This window comes from Cyprinodon variegatus, unplaced genomic scaffold (assembly GCF_000732505.1).
Source record: "Cyprinodon variegatus isolate N-32 unplaced genomic scaffold, C_variegatus-1.0 Scaffold1003, whole genome shotgun sequence".
NCBI lineage: Eukaryota > Metazoa > Chordata > Actinopteri > Cyprinodontiformes > Cyprinodontidae > Cyprinodon > Cyprinodon variegatus.
The window spans coordinates 92,287-104,021 of record NW_015151456.1 but is presented as its reverse complement, the minus strand read 5'-3'; the positions used below and the strand labels follow the sequence as shown (position 1 = coordinate 104,021).

Genomic DNA, 11,735 nt, shown 5'->3' with positions numbered 1-11,735 from the left:
GTCTGTGTAGGGTATAGATTTCATGTAGACTTAAGATAATAAATATACCTGTTATTTTTTCTACATCGTTGTGACATTTTGGCGATCTCGCAATCGCTAGTTTGTTGGCTCTGCGCTGCCGTAGCGCAAAGATGTCTGCCTCCATGGCTGCGAGACCCGCTCCTATGTAATTATAAATAACGAATTCTAAGGCAACGCAAATATTAAGGTTAAGAGGCTGAGCTCATAGATGATAAAATAACATAGTTATGTATAATATATTACATTTCTGACTGTATATCCCTGTAATTATTACACACTGTAGCTTTAAATAAAAAGCTGGTAGCATGATACTCACACCCTTAGATGATAAATATACACATATGAGTGAGATAGTAGACTGGGGGGTTGTTACAAGTGGAACAGGAAATATGATTCATCTGTCACAAGAATAAAGAGGCAGCTTTAGCTCACATTTCCCTTAAATCTCTTATTTCCGTTTTAGCCCTAAGAAGGTGAGATGGGTGCTTCCAAATTGCTTATCTTTTGCTTTTTTATTTATTTGAAAGGTAAGGCACATTCTATGTAACTTATGTTATGAAATATGTGATGCAGCTTTTTTTCAGTCTTATATGAATTGTTTAGCATATTTTATTGTAGTGCAGTTTATTCGTACAGTACACTGAATTGTGGCATCATTCTACCATATATCATATATTTCTATTTATTTTACAGGGTCTGAAAGTGAAACCTCCTGGACATCCAAATCCCCAGCCTCAGTTAAAGGTCTTCTGGGCTCATGTGTGGTTATCCCCTGTTCATTTAACTTCCCTGATAAAGGACGTAATTATGATTCTGTTGGGATTTGGTATGACCCAAATGGTGTAGTTTTTCACTCAAAAGTATCTCAAAAGGTGTCATCCCAGTATAAGGGTCGAACTGAGCTGGTTGGAGATCTTAAAGAAAAGAACTGCTCTCTGAAAATCGTTGACCTTCAAGAAAAAGACACGGGGCCTTTTGATTTCAGAATTGAAATTAAGGACTATGACAGCTACTACTATAAAAGTATGGTTTCCATTTCAGCAATAAGTAAGTAGCTCATATTTTTATTTAAGAAATTAACAGAAATTAAACTTCTCTCCAATTTTGGTGCTTCTAAAATATTTGACTTTTCATGAGCTTTGCTTTCTTTGTATTTAATGTTTACAGGTATAAATTTAACATTTTATCTTTTTATTTAGCTCTTACTTAATGTTTTACACTATATTAACATCTTCATTTCTTTTATCTTTTTGCACAATTTTAAATCTTTTTGTGGTTGAAAAATCTTCAGACAAAAACAATAAGAATTAGGAAATGGCTTGGAAACTAAAGCTAACAAATTTCATAGTGACAAACAACATATCTAAATGTCATTGATATCTTGCAGGAGATAATCAATGTGACAGAAAGATTGTTTACATATTTGCAATCCTTTGGAGATTAAACTTATTCTGATGATAGCTCAAAAGACACTCAGTTTAATTTTTTTAGACCTCGCGGAGCTTTTCTGTATAATATTTTGCAACGCAATTGCCTCTTACCCACTATTTAAATTCTCATTAACCTCTTTCAAGACATTGAACCAAAGTATTTCACTACTGCATCAAATGAAGGACATGAAATCTGTTCTAACTGAACTCATGAGGAAAATGATCAACATATATTTGAAGCAGCAATCATTAAATTAATGAAATGTGTAGCAAAACTAAAACTTGAATGTTGAGGAAACTTCTGTGAAAAAGTAATTTGCTCGCCTTATGTTCCTTCATTCTACATTTATCTTAAATGTGTCTTTGTCATTTGAAAGCTTCAGGCTGTTTCAGAAACCATGAAGATGTATTTTGTTTTATATGAAATCAAGTAAAAATTGATTAGGGGCATTACATTATCAGCAGATTGTGTAATATTATTCTTTATTTTATGTGATTATTGAACCTTAATCATTCTGATAGTCTATGTAATCTCTCTGGTACAGGTGAGCCAAATCCCATCCAATTCTCTGTCAGTGGGGACTTTAAGGAGAGGCACAATCTTTCTGCATCCTGCTCTGTGTTTCATACCTGCCCTGCAAGTCCACCCCATTTCACATGGAGTCACTCTGGGAAGAAAACGTATCATTCCCAACAGCTAAATGATGGAGAGTGGAAGGAAACAGCGATTCTGAATTTTCGCCTGACTCATAATGACCACAACAAGGCGTTGAAATGCAGTGTAAAATACAACGGAGGAAAAGTACAGGAAAAACAGGAGATCCTTCAAGTAAGATGTAAGTATTTATAGATTTGGGCAAGGCAAATGTATTTGTAGAGGACGAATCAGTACATGGACAATTCAAAGTGCTTTGCATAAATTAAAGAATAAAATAGAAGAACAATAGGAGCTGAGTAAAAGTAGATAAAAACATGACAAAAACATGACAAAAGAAGATAGTAAAACATTTAAAACACCTGGACATCAAACAAAAACTAATAATACTTCAGTTAACAATTAAACTTCAACAGCTTAAGACAGCTCTAAAAAAAAAATGGATATTTACCTTTGACTTAAATGAATTCAGGCTTTCAGCTCTTTTACTTTCTTCTGGGAGCTAGTTCCAGATACGTGGAGCATAGGAACTAAATGCTGCTTCTCCATGGTTGGTTTTAGTTCTGGGTGAGTGGAGTAGGCTTGAATTAGTAGACCTGAGTGGACTGGAAGATTGATACACTGACAACAAATCTGTTTTGTATTGAGGTGCTGATCCATTCAGTGATTTATAGACTAACAGAAGTCTATTATCCAAACTACAGGGAGCCAGTGCAAAGACCTCAGAACCGGGTTGATGTGCTCTACTTTCTTAGTTCTAGAGAACACGGGCAGCAGCGTTTTGGATCAGCTTCAGAATTTTTAGGCAAACCTATGAAGAACCTGTTGCAATAGTCAATTCTACTAAAGATAAATGAAGGCATTCGTTTTCTAGACCTTTATTGGACATTATTCCTTTAATCCTGTAATTGTTTATAAGGTCATAAAAGGCTGCCTTTTATCGGCCTTTAAAGGTAGCTTCCTTTATGTGCTTCTGAAGGTTCAGAATACATAGTAACACCAAGATTTTGGCCATTATCAGTGGTTTCTAGGCGTAGTAGCACATCCATGTATTGATCTGTTCTAAGCATCTAGCCAAAGCTCTAAAATGGTCATAGTCACATGGTGACATTTTGATGTACAGTTGTGGTCGCGTGCATAGTTATGTTAACTGATATTGTTTTCTATAATCTGACTTGAGGGGAGCATGTATATATTGAATAGGAGGGGCCTTAGAGTTATGTGGTTTGAATTAGAGTTTTCTGTGTTGTATAATAACTAATTACCATATTCATCGAGTCATACGACTAAGAAAAATGTCATTAAAGAAACAGATGCTTATAAAGTAAGGGAACAGAAACACATGACTGCAGAAGGTCTAAAAAAAAAAAATTACAAAAAGTAAGTTATAGAAAGAAACTGACATCTGAATCCTAAAGATGCTGGGTGACATCCTTAGAGCTTTTAGGGTGCATTCACAGCAGGAAACAGCAGGGGATGCTTTAGCTTTTATGTGTTTGCTTGAATTTCTATGTGAATGTGTAGATCTTGTCCTGTCCATGTGCAGATTGTGCTATGCATGTTTAGATTGTACTGTGCATGTGTGAATATTGTCCTGTCAATGTGTAGATTGCCCTGTGCATCTGTGGATTGTGCTGTGCATGTGCAGATTGTGCTGTGCATGTGCAGATTGTGCTGTGCATGTGCAGATTGTGCTGTGCATGTGCAGATTGTGCTGTGCATATTTAGATGTGTTGGTGCATGTGTGATATTTTCTTGTCCATGTGTAGATTGTGCTGCGCATCTGCGGATTGTGCTGTGCATGTGTGAATATTGTTCTGTCCAGTTTAATATTGGAGAATCTATTAGGGAGCTTTATATTTTTTTAATATATAAAAACTTTATTTTCTGACAATGTGCTTATTTATGAGCAATTATGCAAATTAACAAAAGTCTAGAAAAAGTAAACCATATTCTATTTTCCATGTGAGTCCCAGATTGTTTATTCTTCTTTGCCTTTTCTGCAAAGTGCTCAGATTTTCAGCACAGTTTTTTTGGATTGCTTAAGCACGATTTTCAAAACAGAGCCCGTGTTTTCAAAACACTACTCACAATTAGTACAACCATACACCCAATTAGCAAAACACTACAGATTCTTTGCATAATTAAACACTCTTGTAAAAACTATACACTTCTGTTTAAAAACCACACTTTGTTACCATATGAAACTCACACGTTTTACATTACCATACTCTGTTTGCACGAGTTACACTCTGCTGTGATAAACCTAAAACACTTTTAGCACTTCTACTTCCCTATGATTAGAGTTGGCTACCATCAACAAAGTACAAATATAATGTAAATTCACCAAACACAAGACCAATGTTGCAGACTGAAGAAACTCATTTATTTCTCAACACGCCCAAAATGTTGACATGGAGATTCATAATACTGTAACAAAATGTCACTTTACGTATTGTACTGTAAGTTTACTTTAAAAAAACAAAACTAGACATTGTCTCTTCGCCTAGCTGGATCTGGCCAGAGAATTTCATCAACATCGCAAGCAATGTTGTCATTAGCAAGACACCTTGGAAAGAAACGTCTTGAATGACGAATCCATCCTTGCATTGTTGCTACCTCCATCTGGTCACAGGCCTCCTCCATGGCTTGGATGAGAGGTACCTCAGCCTGGAGACGGAGATCATACACCTTCCACCGCCATGCCGAGAAAAACTCTTCCATAGGGTTGAGAAATGGAGAGTATGGTGGAAGATATAGGAAATGTAGATGTTGCTGAAACCAGTTCTGAACCAGAGCAGAGCGGTGGAAAGACACATTGTACCAGACAACAATGTATTGCATATGATCAATTTGATTTGCTGCTGTCATGTTGTGCAATTGGTCCAAGAATGTAAGTATGAGTGCTGTGTTGTAAGGGCCCATATGGGCATGGTGGTGGAGGACCCCATTCTGTGTAATGGCTGCACAGAGTGTTATATTAACCCCACGTTGCCCTGGGACATTGACTATAGCTCTGTGGCCAATGATGTTTCTTCCCCTCCTTCGTGTTTTCGTCAGGTTGAACCGAGCCTCATCTACGTAGATAAACTCATGCTGGATCTCCTCTCCATCCATTTGTAAAACTCTCTGTAGAACAGTCTCAGGCAAAATTGTGTTCAGTGTAGATCTAGTATACATATTACAGTACCATAAAAGATTATGAGACAGTATGCAAGATCACAATGCTTAGGTGAATACATACCTCTGCATAATCATGCCGTAGTCATTTCACTCTTTCGGAATTGCGCTCGAAAGGCACTCGATAAATTTTCTTCATTTGAATATGTTTTTTTTATTAGGATGCTTGCCAGTGTTGATGTTGAGACCTGATGGATATTGCTGAAACCGACGTGGTTATTGACAATGTTGTTGCTGATTGAGGATTATAGCATTGTTGGCCAAAACCATGTTTACTATCTCCCTCTCTTGCTGTTCTGTGAACATAGGAGGCCTTCCCCCTCATCGTTCCTGACCCTCAATCCTATGTAGAAAAAAAACAGTAAACAATAGTACAGTATTTCACAGGAAAAGGTAACAGAAGTGCTGATAGTGCATAGAATACAGTACTGTAAGCAGTTGCTGAAACCGTGCAGATGTTTTTGATATGATGATATTTTTACAATACCTATTTTCCAGTCGAAATGTTCTTATCACACTTGCCACTGTGTATCGGCTTAGATTTGGCTGTACTCGCAGTCCAGCCTCCCTCAGCGTCAGGCCGTGGTTGACAACGTGGTCAACCAGTGTTGCGCGGATCTCATTTGTCAGATTCGTTCCTCTTTGAGCACGTTCTTGTCTTCCTCTTCCTCTACCTCCAGCATGGCCTCCATCTCTTCCTCTTCCGTTGATTCCTCCTCTGTTGATTCCTCTTCCTCCCCTTCCTCCTCTTCCTCCTTGTCCTTCTCCTCCTCCTTGTCGTCCTCCTCCTTGTCCTTGTCCCCCTCCTTCTCCTCCGCCTTGTCCTCCACCTCGTCTTACTATTTCTCTGACTCTTTCCATTGTGCTTGAAGACCGATGAACTCACCGGCTGCTTTTTATAGTGCTTATACACCTGATTGGTGTGTCTTCAATTAAGCAAACAAGTGTTTGCACACCTGATGACTGTGTTGAATCAATTGGTTGGAAGGTGTGGTAATTTGACAGTCAGTGCTTTGCTATTGCAAGGAAGTGACTTCATAATAGATTTTTGTGTGTAATGTATGTTAAGTGTGTTTAGTGTTTTGCAAATCACTGTGTGTAGAGTTTTGCAACAAGTGTGAGGTTGACAATGTGCTTATAGTTGTGCAAATATGGGCTGATGTTTTGCTTCTTGAGTGTAAGGTTTTGCTAATAGCGTACTGCTTTTAACTTTAGTGTGTAAGCAATCCAAAAAAACTGTAATCAGTCCTACATGTCTTTATCCATGCTTGGTCAGATCCTGATGTTTGAAAAAGGTGGCAGGGAAACCTCGCCAAGCTTGCCAAGCTTTCTTGCTAAAACCGGTTATAAAAATATAAAGCTGACTAATAGATTCTCCATTATTAAACTGGTAAATTATTTTTTTAGGTTTGTGACATATTGGAACATGTAAAACACAGATTTACCTTCACAAAGCCTCAGAAGGGCAAGATTTATGCACAAAATGTAAAGCTGTTCATGAAATTATAATTTGTTTTTCTAATGTTTTTTGTTGTTGGCATTCATATAAATATACTGGTGTGATAACTTATTATACGTTTGACTGGTTTTTGTTATACGTCTGTTTTGACTTTATAGCCCCCTCTGGAGAAAACTCCACCAGCCGCCACTGGCCGAGACACTACAGTTTACTGTTAAAAAAAGGAACATACAGCTCTCCCATCTTTCTGGCAATGATATACACACATCATAGGATCATCACTATTACACCATCATAGGATTGGCCAAAATAGAAATGATAAACACAAACATGCATGAATGTAGAGGGTTTTTTTGTTTTGTTTTTTCATTTTACAGTTGCACATTTCAAGTTTTCAGGTTCATTGTTGCTGACAGATATTTCATGAAAATAAATTGTGCCTCCATCAGTAGTGGATTAGAGATATACAGTTAAATTCACATAGCCAGTTCAATTCATCTTGTTTCAGGTAGATATTTAATGATGCAGAAAATAACAATCTTATTGTACAATTTATTTATGATGCTTTATAATAATAAATAAGTGCTATAAAATATTTGCTTGCGTGCTTGCATTAATTATCTGTGCCCATGCATTTTTAAAATAAATAATAAATAATTACCCCAAAAAAAAAATTCTCAAGTGCGAGCATATTTTTTAGTGGGCTATTGTGCCCCTCTATAGTATTGGATCAGCTGACGCCCCTGCACTTTGGTCTTCCTGGTGTTGTTGTAAAGTGTTATATAAATAAACTTTGATTTGATTTTGATTTCAAACTTTCTATATATTGATAAAGTGGCATTCTTGTTTTTGTCTTTTTTGTGCAGATGCACCAGTGAACGTGAAGGTAGAGTACAATTCAACTGTGATGGAAGGAGAAAATGTGAGTCTGATTTGCTCCAGTGAAGCTCACCCTCCTGTCACTAGCTATCATTGGCACAGTGAAACCGGTGCAAATATCTCTCAGGGAAACCTTTACATGGTGACAAAAGTTTCTAGAAATATAAGAGCATTGTACTGTATTGCCGTCAATGAAGAGGGACAAGGTATATCAAGCCCTGCGCAGCTCAATGTTCTGTGTGAGTAAAAACTAACAGACATAATTAAATAAATATATTTTTTGTATCGTAAATAGAATATTACATGAGCTATACATTGCTGACTCCAACTGCATTTTAGAATTAAATGCTTTATCTTCACAGATGCTCCTGAGGTAAAGACTGAGTCATCATGCTTCTCACAGGGCAACAATGTAAAATGTCAATGTGTTGTAGACTCCAATCCTCCAAGTGAAGTCACTTTTAAACTTTCTGACCAAATTCTTCCCAATGCTACAAGAATGAATGATAGTTCTTTTGTCATAATGATCCCTTGGAAAGACGTTAAGTCTTCCACGTTTGTGCAGTGTTGGGCAGAAAACAAGCTAGGCAAGGCTAGCCTCAAACTCTTTCTTCATGACGGTATGAAATTTTATTTAATTTCAAGATATCAGATTCCCCATACACTGTGAATAGAATAAACATATTTTGTCTTTTTTGGTATTTCTGTCTTGACAGGTATGGAGATTTACATTTTCATTGCAATTGGAGCAGCAGGGTTTTTGGTGATGATTTTACTTGGAGTAATAGTAATTAAGAAATGGTAAACAAAAAAATACATATTTCCATTTTTTTTTAAGTCTGCATGCAATCAATGTTATACATGAGAACCATCTTTCTTTTTTCATTATATTTTAGTTGATACCTTTTAGTTAGACTAAAGATTTATGACCTAGTCTATTTTATGCAGATAACACTATGCTCTAACCAGCTCGGCTGATTCTGTGCCTTTCTGCTCATCCATGCTTCAGTCACTTAACCTCTTAACATCCACCTCATTTTGGGCATTCCTCGCATATTTTGCATACCCAAATGGAAAAGCAAATAACTTACAAACGGTAAGCCCAAATTACATCTGCAATACATTATTTGAAAGCTAACACGCTCTATTTTCCTAATATATAAATACAAATTGGGTGACAAGAACACAGACCAACCTGCATCAGTTCAAACATGACTCAAAGTTGTTGTTTTTCTATTCTCGGAAATCCTTCTCAAGGTTCTTTTTTTAAACAGCAGTAAGAAATACATTCTTGAGAAAAGGCAGGTTTTATTGTATTATATTTGTTCTACATCATGTCAACAACAAATGTAGAAAATTTGAGACCTCTAGCTATAATAGCTCCAGAGCTGTGGGATTTGGAACTTTTGGTGTCAGCTTGGAGCTGCGTGCAATGGCTCCACCTGCTGGTAAAAAAAAAATTACAGTTGGAATTTTATGCATTCTGAATTTTTATTCCCACTTAAGGTGTCGCAGGTGGGTTTTAAGAGGTTAATGTTCATTGTTTATGTAAATCAAGCATATTTACACTGATTTCCAGCTAAACATTAAACGTAGATGTTATGTCTATTTTTACATTCAGGGAGGACCTTATCAAGAGAGTATCATATTTGGGTATCAGGGTTTTGAGTCTATAATGGAATTTCTTTCTGAATGTCTATGTAGCATTTAGTTAAAAATACAGGATTTTTCTTCCATCCATCCATTTTCTTTCACGCTTTATCCCAGCTGGGGTCGCAAGGAGTACTGGTGCCTCCAGGTGCCCATAGGCGAGAGGCAGGGTACACCCTGGACAGGTCGCCAGTCTATCATAGAGAAACACAGAGACTAACAAGACAAACAACATTTCACGCATACACTCAAGGAGAATCTAGAGAATCCATTTAACCTAACAGTCATGTTTTTGGACTGTGGGAGGAACCCGGAGTACCCGGAGAGAACCCATGCATGCACAGGAAAAGCATGCAAACTAGGGCCGGAAGTCAAACCATGAACCTTCTTGCTGCAAGGCAGCAGTGGTACCTACAACGCCACTTTTGGTTTTTATTTTTGACACAGGACCTGTCTTAGTTTATCAGTCAGAAAAGTCATTGTTAAGGCAAACTTTTGGAATTTTCTTTTTTTAAATTGCATTATTCATACGCATGCTTCTTCCTCACAGTTTATTTTTAAAATTGTGTATCAGCCTTTACAGTTTATTTATAGATTATTGCACATACCAGAACATGCTGTACTTCAAAATATTGTATCTTGATGTTCAGCCTGAGGAGAAAGGAGCACTTGTATTTTTTTGTAAAAAAGCCATGCTAAAGTTACCTCTTATTTTTTTAGATTCTTAGTATTTTCAAACTCTCAAATGCTTTGGATGCATCAGATATTTGTCTTTTGAGTACTTCTAGATTTGCCATCTTTTTGGGTGATGAAACTTATTACTACTGTCTTTTGAAGGACTTAATGCTCATTTAAAAAGTTCTGTCACTAAATTGAGTCATTTCAATTCCTAACTTGGTCCTTGCACCAAAATTATATTGATTTTATTTTAAGCCTTATTAATATTATTATCAATATTATTATTTTGATGTAACTGTCAAAGTTTTTTCTGCGTTAGGCTTTTTCAGTTATCTAATTCAAGTTAAGAAGTTAAAGCTATATTGAAGATAAGATTTCTATCAAAGAAGCAAACCATTTATTATTGTCAAAATAGTGGTTTTTCAGTTGTTTTTATCTTTTTTCTCCAGCAGGGGTACGCCTTGTCACACTTCAGGGTCAGACAGGAACACTATGGTGACACAAAGCGCTTGGAAACCCCACTACAACTCAAAAAGGTTCTTATTAGACACATCAGAATAAAACATCTACTATCCATTTAATTTAGAATTGCTTTAAATGTGCATGCACATTTTTGTCAACTCTTACATGTGTTCACTATTTACTTTGTTTCTCCAGGAAAGAGTTTTGCAACGATTCACCCATTTCTGAAATATGTCCGAATTATATTTATGGCAATGTACTGGTAGGTATTCTTTTCTGTCTTTTATTTATTTTACCATGCATGAATGAATATACTTAATTTCATGATTTCTTTGCAGAATTTCGGGGATGATCAAATATATGCCAATGTGTAAAGTAATTAAGAAAAGCAATGAAGAAAAGCTACTGTCTTTCAAGCTATTTTTGATAGTGTTAAACAAAAACGAAGTCTGTATAAGTAAGACATTACTATTCTTATGACATTTGGTATGTATCTCTCAAATGATTTCCAAAACGGAAATGGTAATTTTACTTAGCACTTCTGCAATAAATACTTTTTCAGAACTTGTGAAAATGAGTAATGACCATTAAGCTATTGCAAAACGCACTGTACTTGGTTGTATGTTATTATTTTCTTTATGTTCTGACTTATCTAGTCAGAAAATATGTTAAAAAGCTTGAAAATAAGACATTTCTACAATTTCCATTTTTTCACACTTTTTTGTTAAGTATCTAATTCCACATGTGTTAGCTCATAGTTTTGATGCTTTCAGTGTGAATCTAAATTTTTCATAGTCATGAAAATAAAGAAAACTGTTTGAATGACAAGGTGTGTCCAAACTTTTGGTCTGTACTGCATAAATAATTTAAGGTTGTTAAAAATGAGACAGAGCATATCACCCAGGTCTTTTCCTCCATGACCATATTTCAAGCTGAAGACAACAAAAAATGAAGCTAATGTGAAAAGGGGTAGTAAACCCCACCTAATTTAAGTAATCCTCGCCTATTTTGCATACCCAATGTTGGGATCCAGAGGTTTGCCCTCCTGAGGGCGCCGTGGATCCTATCCTGAGAGCTTGTGCTCGTTTTGAAGCAGCTGATCCCCATCTGCTCATTAAGCTCTCCTTACTTAAGCTGAAGGAGAGCTTCCCTCTGAGCTGGATTTTTGTTCCCTGTTGTGGTTAGCAAGCCTGAGCCATCCTGCCTGTTCTGACTCCGTGAACCTGTACCTGAACCTAACCTGCTTTGTCTCCTCCGCTCCCCAGGAGAAACCCTGTCTGGTTTTTCCAATAAACAATTGGACTTTTAACCTGCCTCTCTG

At 36.5% G+C, this 11,735-nt stretch overlaps 1 protein-coding gene across 2 annotated transcripts; it reads left to right on the top strand.

The window, feature by feature from the left end:
* The first annotated feature begins 435 nt into the window (after window positions 1–435).
* Window positions 436–11,145, top strand: LOC107100714 (myelin-associated glycoprotein-like). 2 transcript variants are annotated; one of them, XM_015399305.1, is made up of 9 exons: window positions 436–548; window positions 715–1,068; window positions 1,997–2,287; window positions 7,612–7,863; window positions 7,987–8,244; window positions 8,341–8,425; window positions 10,405–10,488; window positions 10,610–10,676; window positions 10,753–11,145. In XM_015399305.1, exons 1-9 carry the CDS (start codon window positions 500–502, stop codon window positions 10,786–10,788), a joined length of 1,476 nt encoding a protein of 491 aa, XP_015254791.1. In that variant the 5' UTR covers window positions 436–499; the 3' UTR covers window positions 10,789–11,145. The 2 variants fall into 2 exon arrangements, with proteins under 2 accessions (XP_015254791.1, XP_015254790.1); XM_015399304.1 differs by having other exon boundaries at window positions 10,402–10,488.
* The last annotated feature ends 590 nt before the right edge of the window (window positions 11,146–11,735 follow it).

Coding starts and splice junctions, on each gene's coding strand:
- LOC107100714 (XM_015399304.1), top strand. CDS start 500: ATGGGTGCTTCCAAATTGCTTATCTTTTGCTTTTTTATTTATTTGAAA. Junction 7,864..7,986: donor TGCGCAGCTCAATGTTCTGT/GTGAGTAAAAAC, acceptor TTATCTTCACAG/ATGCTCCTGAGGTAAAGACT. Junction 8,245..8,340: donor CAAACTCTTTCTTCATGACG/GTATGAAATTTT, acceptor CTGTCTTGACAG/GTATGGAGATTTACATTTTC.